The 22900-nt window shown below is 41.9% G+C and overlaps 1 protein-coding gene across 2 annotated transcripts in view; it reads right to left on the bottom strand.

Moving 5' to 3' along the window:
- The window catches only part of LOC138287750 (solute carrier organic anion transporter family member 1C1-like), a 450721-nt gene that overhangs the window by 14527 nt on the left and 413294 nt on the right, over positions 1 to 22900 (bottom strand). For both annotated transcript variants that reach the window (XM_069228522.1, XM_069228523.1), the window contains one exon: positions 10419 to 10536. In XM_069228522.1, coding sequence (XP_069084623.1) covers positions 10419 to 10536 — 118 coding nt within the window. The remainder of the gene's footprint in view (positions 1 to 10418; positions 10537 to 22900) is intronic.

The raw sequence follows: 22900 nt of genomic DNA, 5'->3' as shown, positions 1-22900 counted from the left end.
TACTCCTCCCTCGGTGTTTCACTATTGTTATGGAGGGACATTTTGTTGGGTGGCCTCTCATTATCCTACATGTGATTCTTGGCTTTCTAGGCAGCAGGATAGCTAATGGTGTGGGGGACTAAGTTTGACCCACTTATATATAACTCTGTCACCCAGATATTCAATTTAGCTCAGACTAACTAGCAGTGCCTCTGGTCTCCCACATCAAAGGAATGTTTAGACATCCGAGCGCATGACATCTTTGGAACTTCTCAGGGAAGTGGTGGTCACTCAGGTCCTACACATTTCTATCTTTTCCGGTATGTTCCCATACACAAATGACAAAGACAGTATTTGTTTGATATGAAGTTTCATTGTACAACTGACTTGTAGGAATTTAGGTGTGAGCCCCAATAACCCAAACAATACACACTGTTAGAATTGAAATAGTCCGCAGGAGACTAATACATTAGTACACAACTATCATGGTGCCTAACAGTTTCTACTCTCCCTCTGCTTGTTCTATGTATAGCACAGCATGTTAAGTTTGGAGCTTGCCTGTCTGAATCACAGGGGAGACATCATCCCTCATATCAGAGGAATGGGCTGGGATCTGGTTGTGCATCAGCAGCAAGGCAGGCAGCATCTAGTTGTGAATTTATGTATGGAAACTCCCCCATGCGTGTCTTGGAACGAGGAAGTGAATTTAAAAGACATATGTCATGGTGATGACAAGGTTTCCCTACGCAGGAATGCCAGACCTTCAACCCTACCACATCTATCAGCAACGTACCAGACGGTATCCTTGACTGGGGCACAGAGTGAATATGTTCTGGCAAACTCCAGTGCAGAAGTAGGCAAAACAGGGTGATTTGACTAATTAACAACACCCTAGGACTGACTATTTGCTAAATTAACTGATAGGAAGGGCAATGATAATCATTTAGTGCAAAGTGCTCTGAGGCTCTTAGATGTGAGCAAATGAGTATTAGTACATTCAGGGTAAGATGCACAAAGGCCTCCAGCCTGAGGCTAATGCGCAAAGTATACGTTTCACTTGCCACACTACACTTTGACTGACTGTGGGTGTTGTGACTGCCCTGCCAGCACACTTGCCTCTCAGGCCCTGCCCCATACACTTTTTATTCACATTTCATGAACTGTACATGTTACGTGGCATTACCTATGCATGTCAATGTTAGGATGTGGTATGGATGTAAACATTGTTGATGTTTGTATATGGTGGGGTATAATGTGTGTCTTACTGGATTGGCCTGTTTATCGTATGAATGTCCTATTTTTTTGTAAGACTGTGCAGATGTGTTTCAGTGACCAGTTGCCTGTGTCCCCTCCTCAATGTTGTTGTCTGAGCAGTATGAAATTAGTGATGTAGCCTTCTTAGCCAGGCACGTCAGGGACCCTGACGTATGCAGCATGTGTGTGTCGTTAGTGCTGTGTGGCTCCTATTGCTGTTTACTTAGGGTTATGTTTGTGTCAGTTATGGACATTCGGCATTTGAGTGTACTGGTACCTTTGTCTTATTTCTAGGAGTAATTGCAGATGTCATCCTCACCCCCTATTTTAGGTATGAATGTTCCAGGGTGGGGTTCCTGCCATTTGGTGCTATAGCTGCACAGAGATGAGAGGTGTTATTGTCAACTGTGGTGGCAGTTAAGTTGCAGTTGTTGTATTTGCTACAGCATTACTGTTAGGGACCTAGTTGATGTAGAATAGATTTTGCAATACAAGTGCCTAGATGTGGATTTGAGGTAGTGTCCTTCCCACCTGTCACTGCTTTCCCTTGGCTCTCTTGTTGTAATTACAGGATGTCCCCGTGGGACTGTTGTTGTTGCTGTATTTTGTCGTGCCCCAGCTTCGGTCAGTACTGGGCATGCCCCCCTGCTGTGCCCCTTGCCCCATGCCACTTCATATATGTGCTGACTTACATGCATTGTGTAGTAGGTATCCCCCCCCTGCTTACAATCCTCATTATTGCATTTGAATTCCCCATGCGACTTACCCTGCATGTGCGTTGCCTCCTGGTAGTCTGCGCTGTCCAGTCCTTGAATCCCTGTGACGATCTCCTCCGGGATGACGGCTGCGACCATCTCCTCCATGTGGTCCAGGGCCTCCTGGTGTGCTGGACTCCCCCCTCCAGTCTGCATTGCTGCCTTCCTGTTCCTGGCCATTTTCTCTTTGGTCCTACGTTTGCAGTCATGCCAGCGTTTCTTACACTCGGTGACTGTCCGGCGTTCTTCAGCCACACTGTTAATCTTGTCCACAATTTGTTTCCAGATGGCCTCTCTCCTACTGAGTGGCAATTAAGAGGAGATGAAAAGTTGGTGCTGGTGTTCCGTCACCTCTTTCACCAGGATTTCCTGCTCCTCTGCACTGAAGCGACACTTTCTTTTTTTTTTTTAAATGTCCTGGTTCCTGTATGCTTCCTCCTGGCTGGTTCCTGGTCTGCTCTCATCCTCCTGGGGTCTGTTGGGGCATCTAGGATCCATTTTGGGTCTCCTCTCCTGAAAGGGCAGTTTTCGCGCAAAAATGTAACGCAATTGCGTGAAAAAAAACGGCGTTTTCACGATTGCGCTGTCGTAAATCGACCCACAGTGATGTGCGTCGCATTTACGTTGGTTTCCTTTACGACAGACGGACGCTGTGCGTCACGAAATAATGACTCCCACCTGTTGGTTGTGCCGCCGTACGTCAAAGTATAAATTTGACGCCCGCATGGCGCTTCCAAATGGCGTTAGACGGCGCAATTTTTTTTGACGCAAAACTGCGTTGGCGCAGTCTTGCGTCAAAAAGTATAAATATGGCCCTGTATTTATTAATTTGATGTTTTGTATAGTGCAGACCACACCAACCTAGTTAGTGGAGTGCTTGAGATGTGAGTGAATGTATTTACATGTGGAGGTTGGTAATAGCTTGCACGTGATACCTCAAAGAGGAGAAATATCTAAAAGGAAGAACTCAGAAAGTATTTTTAATCATTCTATACCAAAAGCATCTATGTGGTTATGATTTCCTAAGGGAGTGATATTATGAGATCCAGGGGACAGGTCAGGATTTTCAAGCATCTTAGTCACATGTAGGATATTACCAATTAAATATTTAGAGCATAAATACAGCATCACTCCTCAGACTTCAAATCCTGGTTGGAAGTGTCATTGGAATAGTAGCACTTTGGCTTCTCTCTTGAAGATAGTGTGCTAAATCATCATAATGGAAGGTGCAATGGGGCTCCACACTCTAGAACCGCTCAGTGAAAATCTTGTTCTATAGTGTTTGATTTTCGTGCTGGTGATTACAAGAGGAGAGAGTCTGGGCAGTTTAAGATGATCAGCTTAGTGGCTAGATAATTTGACAAACCCTTGTTTATAGCTGATGGATTATGCATTTCCACTTTGAATAGGCATATCACATCTAGGCAGAACCAGTACAGAGAATCAGGATTTTAGTTATATAGTCAGATCATCTGGTATGATTTTAGCTATATGGTCAGATCTTCTGTTTACAGGCATTAGGAGAGCTGCAGTTTTAAAGGCTTTTTTCAAAGGTGACATTTGATGGAGCCTGTCAAAAGGGAGTTGTCACAGGAAAGTCTCCTGAGAGCTGTGGTGATTGAAACACTGATTTGAAGTCATCTCTCAGGACAACTGGCTTTACTCCTGAGAGGATTTTGACATGGTAATGTACTTATTTTGACTGAGTAATCACCTGGGCATACTTAACTAAGCTCTTCTCAACAGCGAAAGCTAGAGCATTCAAACAAGCAGATTAGTAAACTGGAGTGGAGAAGTTCAGGAGTGAGATCATAAGGAAATTGATTTTCAGAGGATTTACCTTTAACGTGCTAATGTAACATTCATGATTGGAGGACTTTTAGAGATTTATCAAGTCAGCAAAGTCTTTCGGTGGGGTGAATTTCAGGTGTGCCGAGAGTCATCACTGGTGGGATGAAAATAAACATTCTAAAGTTTAAAGAGGGAATTGAGGTGAGTGTTTAAGATGAAGATTAAAAAATGCCAGTGACATGACAGAACCAACCTACGGTGAACCCCGTATTGTAGGGGTAAGACAATTTTAGTGGGAGTTTGGCAATTTTATGTGTTAGGAGTGACTTTTTGAAAAATAATCAAACCACCTCAGGACTTCCACTTTTATTTCAGTCTGTTGTTTTATGGAAGTGTGGACTAGTGAACTTGTCTTTACAAGCATGCACGGTATATCATCCATTATCTGTAGTGTAGTACACTCTGTGCTGCAGTTGGGTCTGAAGTACAGATGGAAATCACAGAGTAGTCTGTTTTCTTTGGTGAACTAGTTCAGATGTTTTGTGACACATCTCTTTATCCCTTTCACTAAACAAGAGAGGTTGGGTAAAGTATATGAATTGTTCAGATCTGTCCATGCTCATCTGAGAAGAGGGATGATTTGGGCCCAATGTTCAAGGTGTCAAAGACTACACCATGAGTCAAGGAAGAGTTGAGGCCCCTACAGAAGGTGGAGATTTGAGATATCTCTCATCTTTTTCACTAACTTGGCAGGGATTGTGTCAGAGAAATGTAAAGTGTGCCTTGGCTCTGTGATGATATCCGCTCAGAAGATGAAAACATCTCAAAGTAGAACACAATGTCTGTGGGTTTACAATTTATAGAATCAACTGGTATATAAGACTTGAAAGCTGAAAAGAAGAGAGTTCTTTCTTTCTTTCTTAAATAATTTGGGAATTTCTCACTGTATTCCTTCATAATCACAAACGCTGTTGATAAATTTGCCTTAGAGACCTTCTGAAGGTCGTTGTCTACCATATTTATGTCAGATTTGTATAAATATGCCTTGTCATGGAATATATTATTTGTAGAGCAAAAATATTAGTGTTTGGTGTGTTTTTACTCCAAATCATCCTTTGTACTTTTCTTTCCTAATGCAATACTATAATAAAGCAACATTGTGTGAATGTGTTGTAATTGTGCTTGTTTAGTGCAAGAGGGGCCACTACTTCAGTCACTAGAGAATTATATTGGTCTGTCATCAAGGTTAAGTCAGTTTCCCTATTAGAAATCCAAAACATGGAGAAAATCTTCATGGCTATTACTGACAAATGAATGCCTTTGAAAGCTTCTGACTCAGATTTATAGTTCTTTAACTACCTCATTGGATACCCTTTGGTTGAATTCAGGGTGAGTGGGACTGGTAAGTGATCCAACTGATTCAATAAGATAAATTTTTTAATTATGAAATAGGGAGTTCTAGAATCAAGCCTTGCACAAGGGTAGGCGAAAGCACAGTTGTTGGAGGTAATCAATGGCCTGGAAAGAAGAGTAACTGTGATACATTAGAGTCTTCCCAGTGCAGGGTAAACTCATTTAAAACAAATATTTACTGCCAAATGTATTTTATTTGCCAGAAATCCAATGAATTCTTCAAATATAGTCAAATATAGAGCATTATCTCTTAAGGGGTGATAGAATATATGGAAAATAACAGATATATCTTGTTGATGTTTACAATTCAAAGGACGGACATTGAAAGGATGGGAAGTAATAATTGTTCAAGGATTTGCACTGAATGAAATATTTTAAAACCATCACAATGGCCCCCACCTAGTCGGCCTTCTTGACACAGGTCGATAATAGAGCAGGTCAGCAGTGATGGGAGATTTAGAATTTACAAACACTCACAGATGAATTCTTCCCTTTTTATTTCCCTTATTTTCTTCTCAGCAGAAAAAAAGGCCCGGAAATGCATTTCATTAGTAATACAACTTTGGTTAGATAACTGTTAAAGATGATGGTAAACAAGTGGCACTGCAGTGAAGTAATGTGAATGCATGTAATTCTGTAACAAAGGGCATATTTCCTTGTACTTAGGAATTAAAGAAACAAACAAAACTGCCATGGCTGGAAATCTATCCCCACTGGTAAAAATAGAAAAGTAAATAGGTCTAGCACAAGCAACACCTCCATCAGTACATGAGCGTAAGGTAGCTGATTGCATGCTTTGTCCTTTTTTTAACAGTACTGTAAATTCACCTTGTACTGGACATTCATTTCCAGTATTTTAAGGCAGTATTTTGTTCCATAATAGAATCTACCAGTGGAAATATAAATTCTGCTAGCAGCAATGTCTGTATCTATTGTGATAGTTGGTTTTTATCACCAGCACTATCCGAGCAAAGTAGATTTGCAAATCATTTTTATTTTCAATTGGCTGCCATTTTACTGCTGGAGGTTATTACAGCTTACTCATACACTTATACATTATGCATTGAATTGTCACTTGTTATCACACTGAGCGAATATTTGTCCCAAGATCTGTTATCCCACTGGAGGTGTGCTAGGTGTTTTTGTGATGTATTACAATCTTGACACAGGGTGCACCCAAACTTTCAGTTGTGCTGTGTGGGTAGGGTCTTATTGGGACAGAAAACAGGCACAGGCATCAAAATGAAAGAGGCCATTATCAGTGAGTTGGATAAAATGTGGGCGGTGTTTGCAAATTGGGGCATTTTGTACCTTGCTCAGGCAATCTGTATAAGTATTTTAACAGGCATGGAACACTACATGGATTTGAACTTCTGTAGAAAATGTTTACATTAATATTAGAGAAATCAACAGTAAAACCCAACCCAGCAAACCATAAAACAGGCCCAAAAACAATTAAAAAAGCCTGCCCACAAACTAACCTCACCTGGCACTGCTGCCTACTGACTGCTGCCTTTATGGATTGCTGTCCTGCTACCCTCCTGCCTGAGTCAGAGGGATTTGGACCCACACCTGGACCCATGAGTCCCAGAGTGAATCCAAGGGTTAGTCTGCTGGCCTCCTGTTCAGAGCCACAGGGACATAACATGATCCCAACCACCTGAAACAGCAGCTAGATCAAACTGGAGCAAGCCCCTGAATCTCAAGTGGTTCCCTCAAGTGGTGTCAGTAAATAATCAGTGCAGATCACAGAAGTCAAAAGAAATCACTGTCCTAGTGAACTGCTAAAATAAGTATCTCTTGCTCAAGGATATGTTTAGATCACTGCATTTGATAATATGTAACATTTTGAAAGCCAAATCTGTTATTAACTTGTAGCACAATATCAATCTACTTCTGTAGTTCAAATATCTTTATTCCATACCAGCATATTTAGAGGGCCCAAAGCGTCCATCCCTCTCCATATTACAGGAGTCCATTCTGTCAAACAGAGCTCTTACTTTCTCAGTTTTAATCACATTAATGTTTAACAGATAATCATTTTATTAGAAAACGTAACTATCTATTTTAAGTTAAATTAACCAATCAAAATTTGAGACCAGTTCAGACACAGCATGTGAGAAACCAATTTTCCTTTATTTTGTGTTTAGCTACAAATGTTAGCATTTTTTCTGGTTGGAGGTTATAATTGTAGGTACCAGGACACATTATGATGTTATATTACTATCTTGTGGGTAAAGTACGTTACTACAAATCACTATACACAACAAATATATTACACTTAACTGTATTATAGTGCCGCGCGTACCTAGATCAGTGAAAGGCGTATTTTTCATTTAACTCAATTGTAATACATTTGAGAAACACATTCATTTATGCCTCTCTATTTATTTCATGTGGGTGAAGATTCTATAATTCAAAAATCCACTGTTTTTTTTCCTTTTTAAATATTTCCCTAACTGTCCTTCTTATGAATATCTTGCAAAGATTAACAGCAAAAAATTACACTTCTCCCTGCCCAGTTCCGAAAATGCCATGTTGTAACACACTTCTCATCTTTAATTTAATTATTCTTAAATATTCCGTTGTTCTTATCTTTACAGGACCTACTTTGCTGCTAATATATATCATTAAACACATATCTTAATCATTTATTTTACAAAACCTGTATGGCAGCTCAGAAAATGTCTGATTTCAAATCCACCATCTTGCTCTCCACTTACTCAAGATGTTGATACAATAGTTTGAGCACATGTGCACAATTTGCAACCTTCACATGAAAAGCAGCAGGGGTGAGTATAACTCGCATAATTCCATGCAGGGTAATCATATGGAATTATTATTATTATATAAAAAATAGAGATAACGTGGACTTGCGCAAGAATGATATTAGGGCGTTTAGCACTTTTCTCACCCCCATATGGAAGCGAGGATGTATTTTGCGGTATGAAATAGTGCAATTCCGATTTTGTGTAGCGTAATTCAACTGTTAATTACTGTTTCCACCCCAGCCACACCCTCCATATATAACTTGTGATAGGACATGCACCTGCCTCACTGTTCTTTCTTCTCTGATTGAATTCCACACACCCATACACTTGTGTGCTTTATGTCAAAATATAAAGGTCAGCAATGTAAAACAAAATGAGTTCGTCCTCTAAACTAAAATGGTCGCACTTACAAAAGTCGAAGGCATTTACACAGCAGGACATTCTAGATCAGACTTTTTTTAGATCGCCGGACAGGAAGTTACGCTGTATTTATAGTTCTTCTGTGCCACTAACTTGCTTCCACATGGAGTAGGTTAAACTCCGTTTAGCCTATAATATCGAAATGAAATATTCCACTTCACAGGACAAAATTTCGAGCTTTTTGATACATCTGCGGACTCTGTTCAATTCTCTCTGTGTTTTTACCTAAACCCTGTTTACACCGAGCATTATATAAAATTGTTTTTAATGCAAAACAAAAACCTATATAATTGTGATTTTCCATTCTAAATGCCTGATCTAAGCCCCTCTTGATACAATATAGCCCATGGGTGCAACCAATAACTAACACAAGGATAAAGGATGTTAGAGCAGCCACCATATTTATACTTTTTTAGCGCCGCATTTGCGTCACTTTTTGACGCAAAAGCAGCGCAAACCAACAAAATACAATTGGGCCGTATTTATACTCCGTTTGCGCCGAATTTGCGTTGTTTTTTTCGACGCAAATTCGACGCTAAACTAACGCCAACTAACGCCATATTTATACTATGGCGTTAGAGGCGAATAGCGCCAAAGTTCCCGGAATGTGCGTCATTTTTTAGCGTGAACCCCTTCCTTGCGTTAATGATATGCAAGGGAGGCGTTCCCGTCTAAAAAATGACTCCCAGGCCTTTACGTGGTATTTATACTCCCGGGCAAAAGAGACGCCCGGGAGTGGGCGTGGCTAAAAACGGCGCATTTGCGCCGCTTTTTAACGCCTGGGTCAGGCATGGCGTTAAGGGACAAGTGGGCTCAAAATGAGCCCAGAGTGCCCTCCCCTGCCCCCAGGGACCCCCCCTGCCACCCTTGCCCACCCCAGGAGGACACCCAAGGCTGGAGGGACCCACCCCAGGGACATTCAGGTAAGTTCAGGTAAGTATTTTTTTAGTTTTTTTTAATAATTTTTTTTGGCATAGGGGGGCCTGATTTGTGCCCCCCTACATGCCACTATGCCCAATGACTATGCCCAGGGGACAGAAGTCCCCTGGGCATGGCCATTGGGTAAGGGGGCATGACTCCTATCTTTACAATGATAGGAGTCATGTTGATGGGGGATGGGCGTCGAAAATAAATGGCGCAAGTCGGGTTACGATGATTTTTTCGACGTAACCTGACTTGCCCCATTTTAAGACGCCCATGCGCCATTTTCCCCCTACGCCGGCGCTGTCTGGTGTACGTGGTTTTTCTCGCGCACACCAGGCAGCGCCGGTCTGCTTGCGCCGGCTAACGCCATTCAATAAATACGGCGCCCGCATGGCGCTTCAGAATGGCGTTAGCCGGCGCAAAACTTTTTGACGCTAAACTGCGTTAGCGCAGTTTAGCGTCAAAAAGTATAAATATGGGCCAATTGTATTTTGGAAGTTTGGGCCGCTTTTGCGTCAAAAAACGACGCAAATGCGGCGCTAAAAAAAGTATAAATATGGAATAGTCCCCTGCATCCAGAACCAGTTATTTGCCGGGGTGGGTTAGGCGGCGAGCCGTTTGATGAAAGTGAGGTCTGTATCTGTTTCTGCCCGAAAGATCTGCACCTTGTTGGTGCGTGCATTCCGTTCAAGACTCAACCGGCAGCATCTTCAGTATGGCCTCGTCTACCGCCCGACCGAAGCATACTTTCAATAGGGCAAAACTACATGCTACAGAATGCATTCTTCACGTTTCTGAGGCCTCAGAAGAGCCACTGAGAATTATAATGGTTATTAAAATCACTCAGTTGTAAAGTTAGTAAACCAAAGATGAAGGTAAAGCAGAATTTTAAACCCAATTCTTGATGCGTTGTTGCTGTTGCTTCATGACGTTCCCATAGATGTGTTTTTTATAATGTTTAGCTTGATGTCTTGCCCATATTTAATAAAAAATATTGTTTTGTAATGCCAACGTTCTGTCCACACATTTATAATCGTTTCAGAAGTTCTGAATTATTTCTTTTAGCATTTTATTTTACAACAGACTTGTGTATTTCTAGTGCATGCCTTACCTGTATAAGGCAGAGTCATATATCCGACAAGCACCTCGACCTCCACAGCTTTTTGTCCCCCATTTCAAGCAACTCCTATCTATTAAGGCTCCAAAATAAATAGGCGCCGGAATTCCAGCTACAATTTAAAAAAAAGGGATACATAAAGTTAATAAAGAACCATTTCTTTCCATTCAGTATTTTCCTTCCCACTTGGGAGTAAAACAACATACAGAGGACGCTCATCTATGTTTGACCAAGTCATCATTTTAGGAACAAGGCATACATTCCACTAAGAACTCTTCTGCTCTAAGCTTAAATATGAATAAGCAAATATATACATTGAACACTGTTTTTCTTGTTCTCGGGGTCAGTCCCACTTTGGTGAATGGTATTCAAAGACTTAAAATAATAAAAAAGAAATACGTACCTTCACTTACATGTACTCACCGTAGCTGGGTCCCCCCATCCATGGGTGTCCTCCAGGGGTGGGTGAGGGTTGCATGGGGTGTCCCTGAGTGCAGGAAAGAGCACATGTGGACTGCTTCCATGGTCTCCCACCATGGAAATGAGCCCACAGGTCCCCTAACGCCTGCCCTGACCCAGGCGTTAAAAAACGGTGCAAATCTGGCTTGGTGCCATGTTTTAAGGCCCGCCTCCTCCTGTGTGTCATTTTGACGCCGGAGGATAAATAAGGCGCAAATGCCTTAGTGTAATTTTTTGCACGGGAACACCTATCTTGCATGTCATTAGCCAAAGGTAGGTGTTCACGTACAAAAAATGCCACACACTCCATAACTTTGACGCTAGACGGGTCTAGCGCCAAAGTATAAATATGGAGTTAAGTTTGTGCAGAATTTGCGCCAAAATAAATGACGCAAATCCGGCGCAAACAGAGTTTAAATATGCCCCCAAGAGTGCACGCTCCTAGCAGCCATGCTTATCAACATCACTTCCTTATTCTGTACCAGTCAGGGCTCGATTTGCTCAAAAGGAGCAGGGCGTGTGGGTTGGGGGATCTAAAATGTAATTAAATTAATTATTTTTTTAAAAAACACTTACTTTTTCAATGCCGTCCTGCACCGCGCTCCTCTTTCCTGCAGGCTGCACGCAGGCACAGGCTCCCAGCCTGCCCTGTGGCCAATTCTGACGATGCTCAAAGCAGCGTCAGGATTGGCTGGGAGCGCCACTGAGAGCCTGTGCAGGCTCTCTCCAGCCTGGCAACTGTGTTGCTGGGATGGAGAGAGCCTATCACGCTTGTGTGTTTGACCAACCCAAGACTGCTGGCCAAACATACATGCGCAGTGAGGGGGAGTGTTGGGTACTCCCCCTCACTGCTCTTCATCCCAGATGCCCCGCCCCTTTCACAACGAGGGGATGATAAACATAGTTTATTAACCCCTCTTTGGGAAAGTTTTGCAGCTTCTGCTGCTGGCGGGGTGTAGTAAAATAGGTATGTTTGACCACTGACTTTGTGTTGCACCACTTTGCATATTAGTTGTTCAGGGTTCACCAGTTACAGATTACATTCTGTATTCAGTTTAGCTGCCTAGTGACTTTATCGTGGCGTTAGACATTGCAGTTGAGACATTGCAATTGAGCTGTATTTTTCCACATGGTAAACTGAGCTTGTTTTTCGTATTTCCAAACACGAACAGTTAGTCAGTCAGCATGATAAGAACGTACATTGTTTTTTTCAGTGCAGGGAACGGTGCGGCCTTTGGAGGAGAGCCTTGAGAATTTGGCCAGTTTTCAACATTTTTCTTCCAACTCTGACCTACAGAAGCCAGCATGTTTGAATATTTCTTTTTCATGGAAAGGGTTTTTTCCAGAAAGCCTTTTCGGTTCTTCAAAGGTATAAAAAAAAGTGGCATGAGAAAGATGAAGAGCTTGGCAGGCCCTACGGTGATGAATTTTTACTTTATTCTTTGCAATTATGCTATAATGTAATCACATATATTTGCTGAGCACATTGCCGTTGAGAATCATTTTGATATATTTTTCTTTCATTGTTGTGACTATTTTTAAACGTGTGCTTTCGACCTTCTAATCTCATTTTGTAGGAACCTCGTGGTGAATGAGGAGGTTAAAAAGGGTGGGGGCCAGTGTGAGCCTCATGAGCAGAGCATAGTTCTTCGTGTGCAGAGTAGCACACAGTTTTTGGCAGGAGTTGAAATGCATTTTTTAAAAGATTACACTGAGAAAAAAGTTGACTATGTTACCGGTCTATTCAGACCACTTTTGCAGAGTACATTGTGTACATTTCATTCAGACAAGACACAGGTACTGTCCAAAATGTGCAGTTACTGGGAATTCAATGGAATCCAGAACATAGAGAGATGTTGGTACAGGTAAAACAAAAGATTATGGAGCTTGCTACTATTCGCTCAAAGCAAGAGACACTGGCTCATATTTATACTTTTTGACGCAAACCAGTGCCGGCACCGGTTTTGGGCAAAAAAGTTACTGCCGGCTAACGCCATTCCTATGCGCCAGGCGGGCACCTTATATAAGGACTGATGTTAGCCAGCACTGCGGGCTGGTTAGAGTAAAAAAAAATGACTCAAATCAGGCAGTGCCGGCGTAGGGAAAAATGGAGGTTGTGCATCAAAAAATGGTGCAAGTCAGGTTTGAGTCAAAAATCATGGCTCAAACCTAACTTGCGCCATTTTTTGACGCACAACCCCCACTGAAATGACTCCTGTCTTAGCAAAGACAGGATGCCCCCTGGCCCAATGGCCATGCCCAGGGGACTAGTGTCCCCTGGGCATGCCTGTTGGGCACAGTGGCATGTAGGGAGGTCCAAGTTAAGCCCCCCTATGCCACTTTAAAAGAATAAAAAAATTATACTTACCCCAACTTACCTGTACTTACCTGGGATGGGTCCCCCCATCCATGGGTGTCCTCCAGGGGTGGGCGAGGGTGGAAGGGGGTGTCCCTAGGGGCAGGGAAGGGCACCTCTGGACTGCTTACATGGTTAGAGACCATGGAAGTGGGCCCACATGTCCCTTAACGCCTGCCCTCACCCAGGCGGTAAAAAACGGCAGACCTGTGCGTCAAAATGACGCAGGAGTATAAATAAGGCGTACAGGCCTTAAAGTCATTATTTGGATGGGAATGCCTATCTTGCATGTCATTAATGCAAGGCAGTTTCCCGCGTCCAGAAAATGACACACACAGAGGAATTTTGACATTCGCGGGGTCGGGCGTCATTTTATAAATATGGAGCAAGGTTAGCACTGAATGTGCGTCAAAACTTTTGACGCACATTCGGTGCAGACAGAGTATTAATATGCCCCTAAATATGCCCCACAGAGTTTCATGAATTTGTTTGATTTTTGGAAACAGTATAGCCCTCATCTGAGTAAAATCTTAACCCTTTGGTACAAAGTAACCAGGAAAAAACATGAGTTTGAATGGAGTAGGAAGCAGCTGTGTGCTTTTGCTTTGACAAATGAAATAATTCAACAGACTTTAGACTTGTGTACAGTTCAAGAGGGAAACATTGTGTTACATGTATTTGTTCAGGGACAATATGCAAACTGGAGTATGTGGCAGAAACACAGGAGGACAAGGGTGCCCTTGTGGTTTTGGACTAGAAAACTATCTGACTCTGGGAGCGCTATACTCCTTTTGAAAAACAGTTTTTGGCTTGTTATTGGTCTCTAGTGAATACTGAGTAAATCAGACTAAACTATAATGTAATTCTGAAACCTGAAATATCAATCATGCAGTGGGTGATGAGTTCACCTAAATCTCACTGTATAGGACATGCACAAGAGGCTAGTATCATACTCTGGATCTGGTACATACAAGACAGGACTCGAGTAGGACCGACAGACACTGCAGCCCTATATGAACAGGTGTCACAAGCCCCTGTACAGGGCGAGGAGGGAATGCAGGTGGTACCACAGGTAAAAGAGTCACCAGTGAAATGGAATGTACCATTTGAATTCTTGTCCCCTGAGGATAGGAAGCATGTTTGTTTTACTAATGGTTCATTAAAATATGTGGGTATTAAAAGACATTGGAAAGCAGTGTCATACAGTTCAGTGACTGAAAAGTTGTTGTCCACCACAGGAGAAGGAAAAAGTAGCCAATATGCAGAGTTGTACACTGTGTGTGAGGTTCTAAAGCAAGAGCTGCCTGGGACTTGTCATTTTTATACTGATTCTTGGTTCACTGCCAATGGATTAGCCTTTTGGCTTTCTACATGGTATGCACATAACTGGTTCATTCATTCAAAGGAGGTCTGGAGCAAAGAGTTGTGGAAGGAAATTTGGGAAATGTTAGAACAGAGTAAAGTCATGGATGCTCATTGTCCCATTGACACATTAGAATGCTGGTTCAATTCCCTTGCAGACGTCAAAGACAAATTTTCCGAGGCAGAAGTGTCAACCCAGGATCCTGACCTGGTGGGGATGGCTAAATGGGCGTACCATAAATTTGGACCCCTGGGAGAAAAAGCGACTTACAGATGGGCAGAGATTAGAGGGATGCATATTCCCCTAGATTTGATAAAAACTGTGATTTTGCAATGTCCTATTTGTCAGCACACACAACAGAGATCTGTCTCACAAACAGTCAAAGATAAATTGGGGAGAGGAAAGTTACCAGGACAGGTAGAAATCAAAGCTATTCTGTTAAATAGTGGAAACGCTGATTCATTCATAAAGATTGGAGACAGAATTGTCCAACTTGTAATAGGTGCAGTGTTTGGAGGTTTGGTAAGGAAGGTGACTGCCTTCTGACAGTGCTAGGAAAGGGAAGTTCAGCAGATAAAACCTCAGTGCTAAGGTGTGGGTTGAATCCCCAAATGGCCCTCCAGAACCTTCAGAAATTATAGCAAAGGACCCCAATAACATCCTGCTGAACATAAAACAAGGAAAGGAAGAAGGAGAGCAAATTTCAGATGACAAATGTTATTTGCAAGAAAAGTCATACTTGTTTCTTTGACAGATCTTAGTACAACTTGCCACTGACCATGAGTTTGCTGTGTGGTCTCCCTTCGGGCGTTTGCGTGTGGGGTCTGGGGAGGGACCACACCCCCAACCTTAACCTGATTGATAACCTTTGTGCAACGCTCCTGCTGCTTTTAAAGTACAAAACCTATGGATCCATTTTGCGCAAATTGTGCTTCACAGATCAAAGTTCTGAATGGATCAATACAGAGTACCATGGATGTTCTGTCAACTTGTTTGATTACATTCTTCCACTGGAACTAACCCATGCCTTATTATCATCTGATGACTGCTGCCAGTCTCATTAAACCTCTTTAAATTGCCAGTTGGATGACTGTTCTCGTATGGGAACACTTATATTTCAGCAAACCTTTCTGGTGGACCATGTACCTTTACAAGATTTGAACTCATAATGTTTCCATCTAATTCTACACCAACTTGCTACCCTAGAGACAGTATTCAATCAGTTATTATCCCAATCATAATATATAAGCTTCAGTCTTTTCATTGTAGGTGTGTCTGGTTTAAGTGTTTATAAGATCAATACGTTAATCCACTTCCATTGCTTTCTAGTGATTGCTTTTATTATTGCATAATGTTGCTGTATACAATGCAAACCTGATTTGTTTATGATGTTTTCTTTTTTGTGAACGTACATTTTTTTTTCCAGTGCAGGGAACTGTGCGGCTGTGGGAGAAGAGCCTTTCTTCCAACTCTGACCTACAATAGCCAGAATGTTTGAATAATTCTTTTTCATGGGAAGGTTTTTTTCCAGAAAGCCCCTTCGGTTCTTTAAAGATATAAAGAAGGTGGCCCTGCTCATAAGCGAGGGAATTTCCAAGATCTCAGTCATGATTAGATGTTAAATGCCTGAAACTTGTCCTGTGAGGGTGGATATCTCTTTCTCGCAGTTGAATGGGGTCATCTTCTTGCTGGCATGAGTAAGATGAAGAGCTTGGCAGGCCCTACAGTGATGAACGTTTACTTTATTCTTTGCTTTGCAATTATGCAATAATATAATCACATATATTTGCTGTGTACATTGCAGCTGAGAATCATTTTGATATATATTTTTTCATTGCTGTGACTATTTTTATATGTGTGCTTTTGACCTACTAATCTCATTTTTTAGGAACCTCGTGGTGAAGTAATAATAAATGTCTTCTTTGAACTGAGAAGTGCATTGCAGAGATTTGTGTCAGCTCGGTCATTAGTGAAAGAAAAACAGGGGGCAATGCTCCTCTGCCCTAAAGGAGGAGCCTCCCCTGCTCTGTACCCTTCATGAGGTGAAGCTCAACTGTACTGAAATGGTGCTCCCAAAATACTTCCTCTCACTTTTAATGTTACCCCTTTTCCCTCTTTCTGCTATGAATCAGCAGTAAGTGATACTATTTGCCTCAGGTATTGCAGATAAATAAATACAGTGAATACAATATCATAGAATAATCAGCCGGCGGTACAATAAGTTAAAATATTGAAAGAGATATTCCAGATTTTATAAAAGGAAAGCAGGTGATACCTGATGTTGAGAAAGTAACCCTGCTGAGGTGGTGTAGCTTATCTGCATGGTAGTGTGCCACATGGAGAGCACACCCCTCCTGGTTCCATTAGCGCTATTATACACAGTCATACTATACATAATCATATTACATTTACAGCAGAAGCAGGGAGCATACCACACATGTTACTACCAGTGTCTGGAAGAATTTAATCTATAAATGGTGAGTGAGATTCACCAGAAGCCTAGTTAGGGTATGTAGGGAAGTCAGGGGGACACTTCCAGCCTCTTGGAAGATCCACAACTCCTCTTCACACAGTTCTTTCATTTCCACCTGGCACTCAAATTGAGTGCCAGATAGAATGGCACAAGCAATTGGCACCATAGGAGGGAAAAATAAGCATTTCTACCATAATCCTATTCTGGCCGCCATTACCACACAAGTGGGTAGTAAAGGTATGTTGAAGCCTTTAATGGAGAAAAGACCAAGAACTTACTAGATATAGGAATTTGACTTTGTGCTTAAAATTGTTCATTTTCACGTACAGATTTGTCTATACAAGGAAAGTATTTATAACATATTTATGCATACTAGAAATACTCCATCTTATTTCTATTGAGAAAATATATGTTTTACAACTAGTAAGGTTTTGCAGATACTCGAGTATAATTTTCAAAGTTTGGTTAGTTTTAAAATATAGATAAAAAAGAGTAAGGAAATCTAAAATGTATGTGCATCCTGGTTTACTGCTCAATTTTTCTTATCAGAATTTTGTGACATACAAAGCTCCTAAAATGCTTTAGTTTATCATCATTGTATTTATTATTATTGCTTTGCCTTCAAAGACTAGAGATTATCTTTTTTCTAGGTTACTGCATGCTGGTTTCAGAGTAATTGAAATGCATGTTTTTTCCTAAATTTAGTTAGCCCTTGCATATTTTCTCCTGTGTGATTTTATGTTGCTTAAGGAAAGTGGAGGTGTAGGGCAAGTTGATTTCATGTCTATGTACCAAAAAAGCTAATGCATATAATCTGTATCATTGTTGCTGCTGGTTCTACCGGTATCATTATTTTTTATTTATTTTGTTTAGCATCTCATGGGCAAGTGAAATGGTAACTTAGTTGATGTTTTATTTTTTTCTTCGCAGGGGATCCTGATGCTTTTCTGAATGTTGGATCGAATTTCACTTATTTTATTATTATTTTATATTTGATACTTCATGCCACTGTGTTTTTAAAATGATTTCTTGAATTCTTCATGCTCATTTATAGCATGTTATTTTGAGCAATGTCAAAGATTCGTCTCTACCATTTGTTTGAATAAATTTAACTCACTTCTGTAAATTGGTGATATCCTTTCTGATAAGCCAAGGGCTTTTGATGCCTGCTTTGTTTATTCTAAAAAGTAACATAGCTTTCCTATGGTTTAATTTTAATAGCTCTTGTTACTGGCATATTTCAACAAGTGAGCAATCACTTCTCTTTCCCTGTAAATCTAGTGCATGTTTTACATATTTCTGTGAAAAGGTATGCCCACAAAATACCTGATTCTGGTTTTCATATACATAAGGGACGGCATTACCTGCATAATTTATCAAGTCAGTAACAACTTCTCTTTCTCTGTAAATTATGCATGTTTCTGTGAAACGTTTTGTATTTCTGTAAAACGTTATGCAGGAAGTATATCTATTTTTTTGAACAAGAGGAAGGCTCATATTATGCAATTTCTGTTCTTGCTGTTTATTTCCCATAATCCTGCACCCCCCCAGGCAGGAAATGACAACAAAGGAAACACTCAACCAACTAGTATAAGTAAGATAGTCCCCCTGTAACTTCCACTTTTCTTGCTGCTAAAATTAATTTCTTCCTGTGATTTGCTTAGCGTTTTCCAAGGAGAGAGTGCTTTGGAGATTTTTTGTTTGAAATGGATTTCAACTTGGCTACCGTACGCCGCCAGTTCCACTCTGTTTATTTATTAACTGCTGTTGTAGGTCCAATTGTTATTTTGTATCCAGAGCCTGTAGTGAAAGAGATGTGGGCCTATGAGATTAGATACTGTGCTACTAGGCATCACACATCTATGTTTGCGTGTTAATTTCTTGTAAGTAGATACTTTGTAGCTAGAGGGATATGAGGTGTGAGAGCAGTCCCACCCGCTTTGTCAGTTTCTAAATTTAATTGTTAATCCTCATGGCTTCCTATCTCCCTCTTACTGGGCCATGCTGTGTGCACGTGGCTTAGAAGGGAAGCTCTGGGGTTGGCAAGCAGGCGTTAAAGGTTAAGGGGTTGTTTTTGGCTCGTGACCAGAATTTGCAGAATTTGTAAACAGTTTTTTTTTGTTTGTTTTATTATTGTTTTCACAAATGTCAATGCATACAAAATTGAGTGCTGGGGAAAAAAAGTTCATTTGCATTTGCTACACTGTGGCTGGAGGCAGTTAAGATCCAAGTGGTTGAAGGCTATTTTTAATGTATTTTTGTGATAGTTTGATTCCCAAAAAGTGAATAGCAGTCATTATGAATAATGAGACTAATAAACATTGTATGGAAAATCATGAGCCAGGGGAGTGCATCAATACAAGGAGCCTCTGTGAATTTCTCAACACTTCTGTGTCAAATTGGATTAAAATAATGATTTTATCTTAATTTCAGAATATCCCCACAGGGAAAGGGAATTATGTTGCAACCATTATGAATAGTTCCATATCTGTGCCCTAAGGGAAGGGGTAAACAAATTGACAAAAAAGCAAGTACATGGTCATTGTAGATAATGTTCAGGGACATGACAAATTTGTAGGTGGTGCAATTCCACAAGCAGAATCAGTCTAAAGGTCACTCAGGTAAAATTCCAATATGAATATAAGCAGTGGTCAAAATAGGAGACTGTTTGATGACATACATTATTTGTGTTTGGATGATTTATATTAAGATGATGTATATCATGATGATGATGATGGTATTACTGTGGCAAAAAAGACAAAGGTGGATGAACTGCAATTGTGGACTTAAAGGCCAAAACAATGTTTGATCAAGGGTTACTACAGCAACCTAATTCTGCAGAATGTTCCCTCTACCATTTGTGGATGACTCTGTAAAAGCTAAGATTAGAATTCCTGTTGATTGGGCCCTAAGGCAAACACAAGGATAGACTGCCCTACACCAACCATTTATAGGAAAGCAGCTTCCCTGTGGCAATGCAGTTTACCCAGGATGGGATGGAGTTGAGCTCTGTGGAAGGTACTAGAGCTCCAACCTAAAGGGGGCATAGGAGCTATGCCACAGATATTCTAGGGGGTTTGTCAGTGACATCCTTTTAGCATAAAAGAAAAACAAAATATACAGGCTGGCTAATCTTGAGGGATCTCAATCAGTTTGTATTTTACCACCATTTCAAGATTGAACCGGTGATCTATTTAAGAGGTATTCTTCTCCCAGGAGATTTAATGCTTCATCTGGACCTAAAACATGCACATTTATCAATACCCATTTTTACAAACACAGGAAATATCTTCAGTTCTTTTGGCAAAGTGAGATTTAAAAATTCATATCCATTCCTATTGGTCTCTCCTCTGCTCTTGGGTGTAATATAAGCTTCCTGGGGTGGCTCCTCCACAATGGCGGAGGAGCGTCCCCTCCCCACGTGCCCCCGCATAGTTATGAGCCAGCAGATGAAAAATAAAACAATAGCTTACTTTTGGTTTATTTTTCATTTGCTGGCTCAGCTAGCAGTGCAGGGAGGGGTGGAGCTGGGCCACAGAAGAGGGAAGGGAGAGGAGGAGAGAGTGCATGTGCACTTAGGTTTCTCCTACCCAGCTGTGTTGGACAGCCAGGCTGGAGAAACTGCACAGGGGAGTGTCTGAGCAGCAGTCAAAGACATTCAGACCAATCCTGACACTGCTCCCATGCTTGGTTTAGTATGAAAGCAGCACAAATTACTGGGGAGCCTGTGCTGGTGTCCCAGTGAATGCTGGGATACCAGAAAATGAGCGAGGCAGCAGGAGGCGGTGGAGAGAACCGTAAGTGGTTTTTTTTTTTTACTTGTTTCCACGTCCCCATTGTCCCCCTGCCACCTGCCCCTTGATATTTCTGGCAGTCGCCGCTGTAAGCTTCCTTAATGTAATAAAAGTGCAGGTTCTCCTACCCAGGTGATGAAGAAGAGTCCTGGGTTTCTTATTTAATATCTCTTGATTACTCCTAGTGCCAGTTGCAATCAAACAGGTGATGAGCTAAGAAGTCAAAGACCAAATGCATGGAGAAAGCTACACCTTTTGGACTTTTCTGTTTTTATAGATGTATAACTTTGGTTAGTTTTTTGACGTCTCACCCTCCCACTGTCAATTGTTACTTGCTTTTCTTTGACAGTGCTTTATTTCATCTTGCCAGTGGGGGGAGAGCATGTGCCACACATTAGAGCTAGTAATACTCATTAAGGCCCTCATTATGACATTGGTGGTAAATCCTGCTTACTGCCGCGGTGACGGCTGCCAACCTACCACTGCGGTGGCGAATATCCGTTCGCCATATTATGACACATACGCACACCAATCCGACAGAATACTGCCACATACACAAATCCACCAGCCCAAAGGTCAGTGCTAAAGTGGCTAAAGTGGCGGTACCAACACCCATACTGTTACGCCAACAAAACAACGCCCATCATATTAAGACCCACAAATCACTACAGCGGACATTCAATGGCGGTAAACCATTGGCGGTACATACCTCAGGATGGACACCCACATACAAAACAGCACCACATTGGCCAATACTAAAAACACACACCTGACACTCATACACACACCACGCTCACACACCAACAGCACTATAAAACACCCACCCACAGTACCCACAACCCTTTACAAACAACAATTACTGCCAGGAGATTTACACGAACAGCACTGAGACAACTAGACACACACACCACATACACCCATACATCTCTCACACACCGCACATCACACACCCCACCACTCTGGACTTCAGGATCTGGACCAACAACCTGACCCATCAGGGACCACTAGACAGTCGATCACCCAAACCCACTCACAGTCCACCACAGAGCCTCCTCTATCAGTATCCAACACCACAGCACCCACCCAGTGTACCCACACATCTGTTCCCAGGACCCGTCAATCAGCAGTGTGCCCACCTGTACAGGGACCCCAGTCCACAGCTCACACCCAAGGCAATTAGGGACCTGGGGTCAGTGGGCACACCGTTTAGGGGACAAAGGCACAGGGCAACAGGGACCGTTGTGTGCCAGGGGGAGGACAGGCCCAGGGAACTGACTCTCCAGAAAGCACTCACTGGGATTCTGGGAGCCTACCATCATTACCAGGACACAGTGGGCCAGATCCTTGACAATGTGCAGAAGAACAGGTGACAGTATTAGGGGATCAGGGAGGACTTGCCCGCCATCAACACCACCTTGATCTCCATAGCAGGGGTGCTGGCAGACATGTCCAATATCATGAAGGAGGTAACAGCACAGCAGCGGGCTCCTACTACTAGTAAGTCTATTGACCAGCCCTCCACCTCTGCTGCAGCTAGTGGGCAGGAGGCCCCGCCACAGGACCAACAGGCCACCAGCACCCTTCCCCCTGCAGAAGGTGAACCACTCTGCTAACGTCCCCTGTAAGCCAGACAGAAGCCAGAGACACTTGCCAAGACCACCAACAGGAAATTGGACTCTCCTGATTGTCCCACTTGTGTCCCACACAGTCATCTTGTTCACTTTGAAATGCCTTTGCTCCCCTTCCTGTGACCCCTTGGACACTGGACCTGTGCTACAAAACAGCTTGGAACAATACCCTGGATTTTCCTCCATCATCGCCCCATTCCATTGCACTTTTACCTCAATTTCATAGCACTACAATAAACACCTTGAACACAACTTGACTACTAGAAGCCATAGGTGACTGTAAGTTGAGATGCAAAGGAAGTTATTTCATTATGCTACAGCCACACAGAATACCTCAATAGTCAGAGGAATGGTCAGTTGCACTGTCTCACCTGTGTGTCATTGGAAATATTGACAGATAACT

This window comes from Pleurodeles waltl, chromosome 4_1, assembly GCF_031143425.1.
Source record: "Pleurodeles waltl isolate 20211129_DDA chromosome 4_1, aPleWal1.hap1.20221129, whole genome shotgun sequence".
NCBI classification, from domain to species: Eukaryota; Metazoa; Chordata; class Amphibia; order Caudata; family Salamandridae; genus Pleurodeles; species Pleurodeles waltl.
Note: the sequence above shows the minus strand (reverse complement) of the source record. Positions and strands in the feature narration are given on the sequence as shown.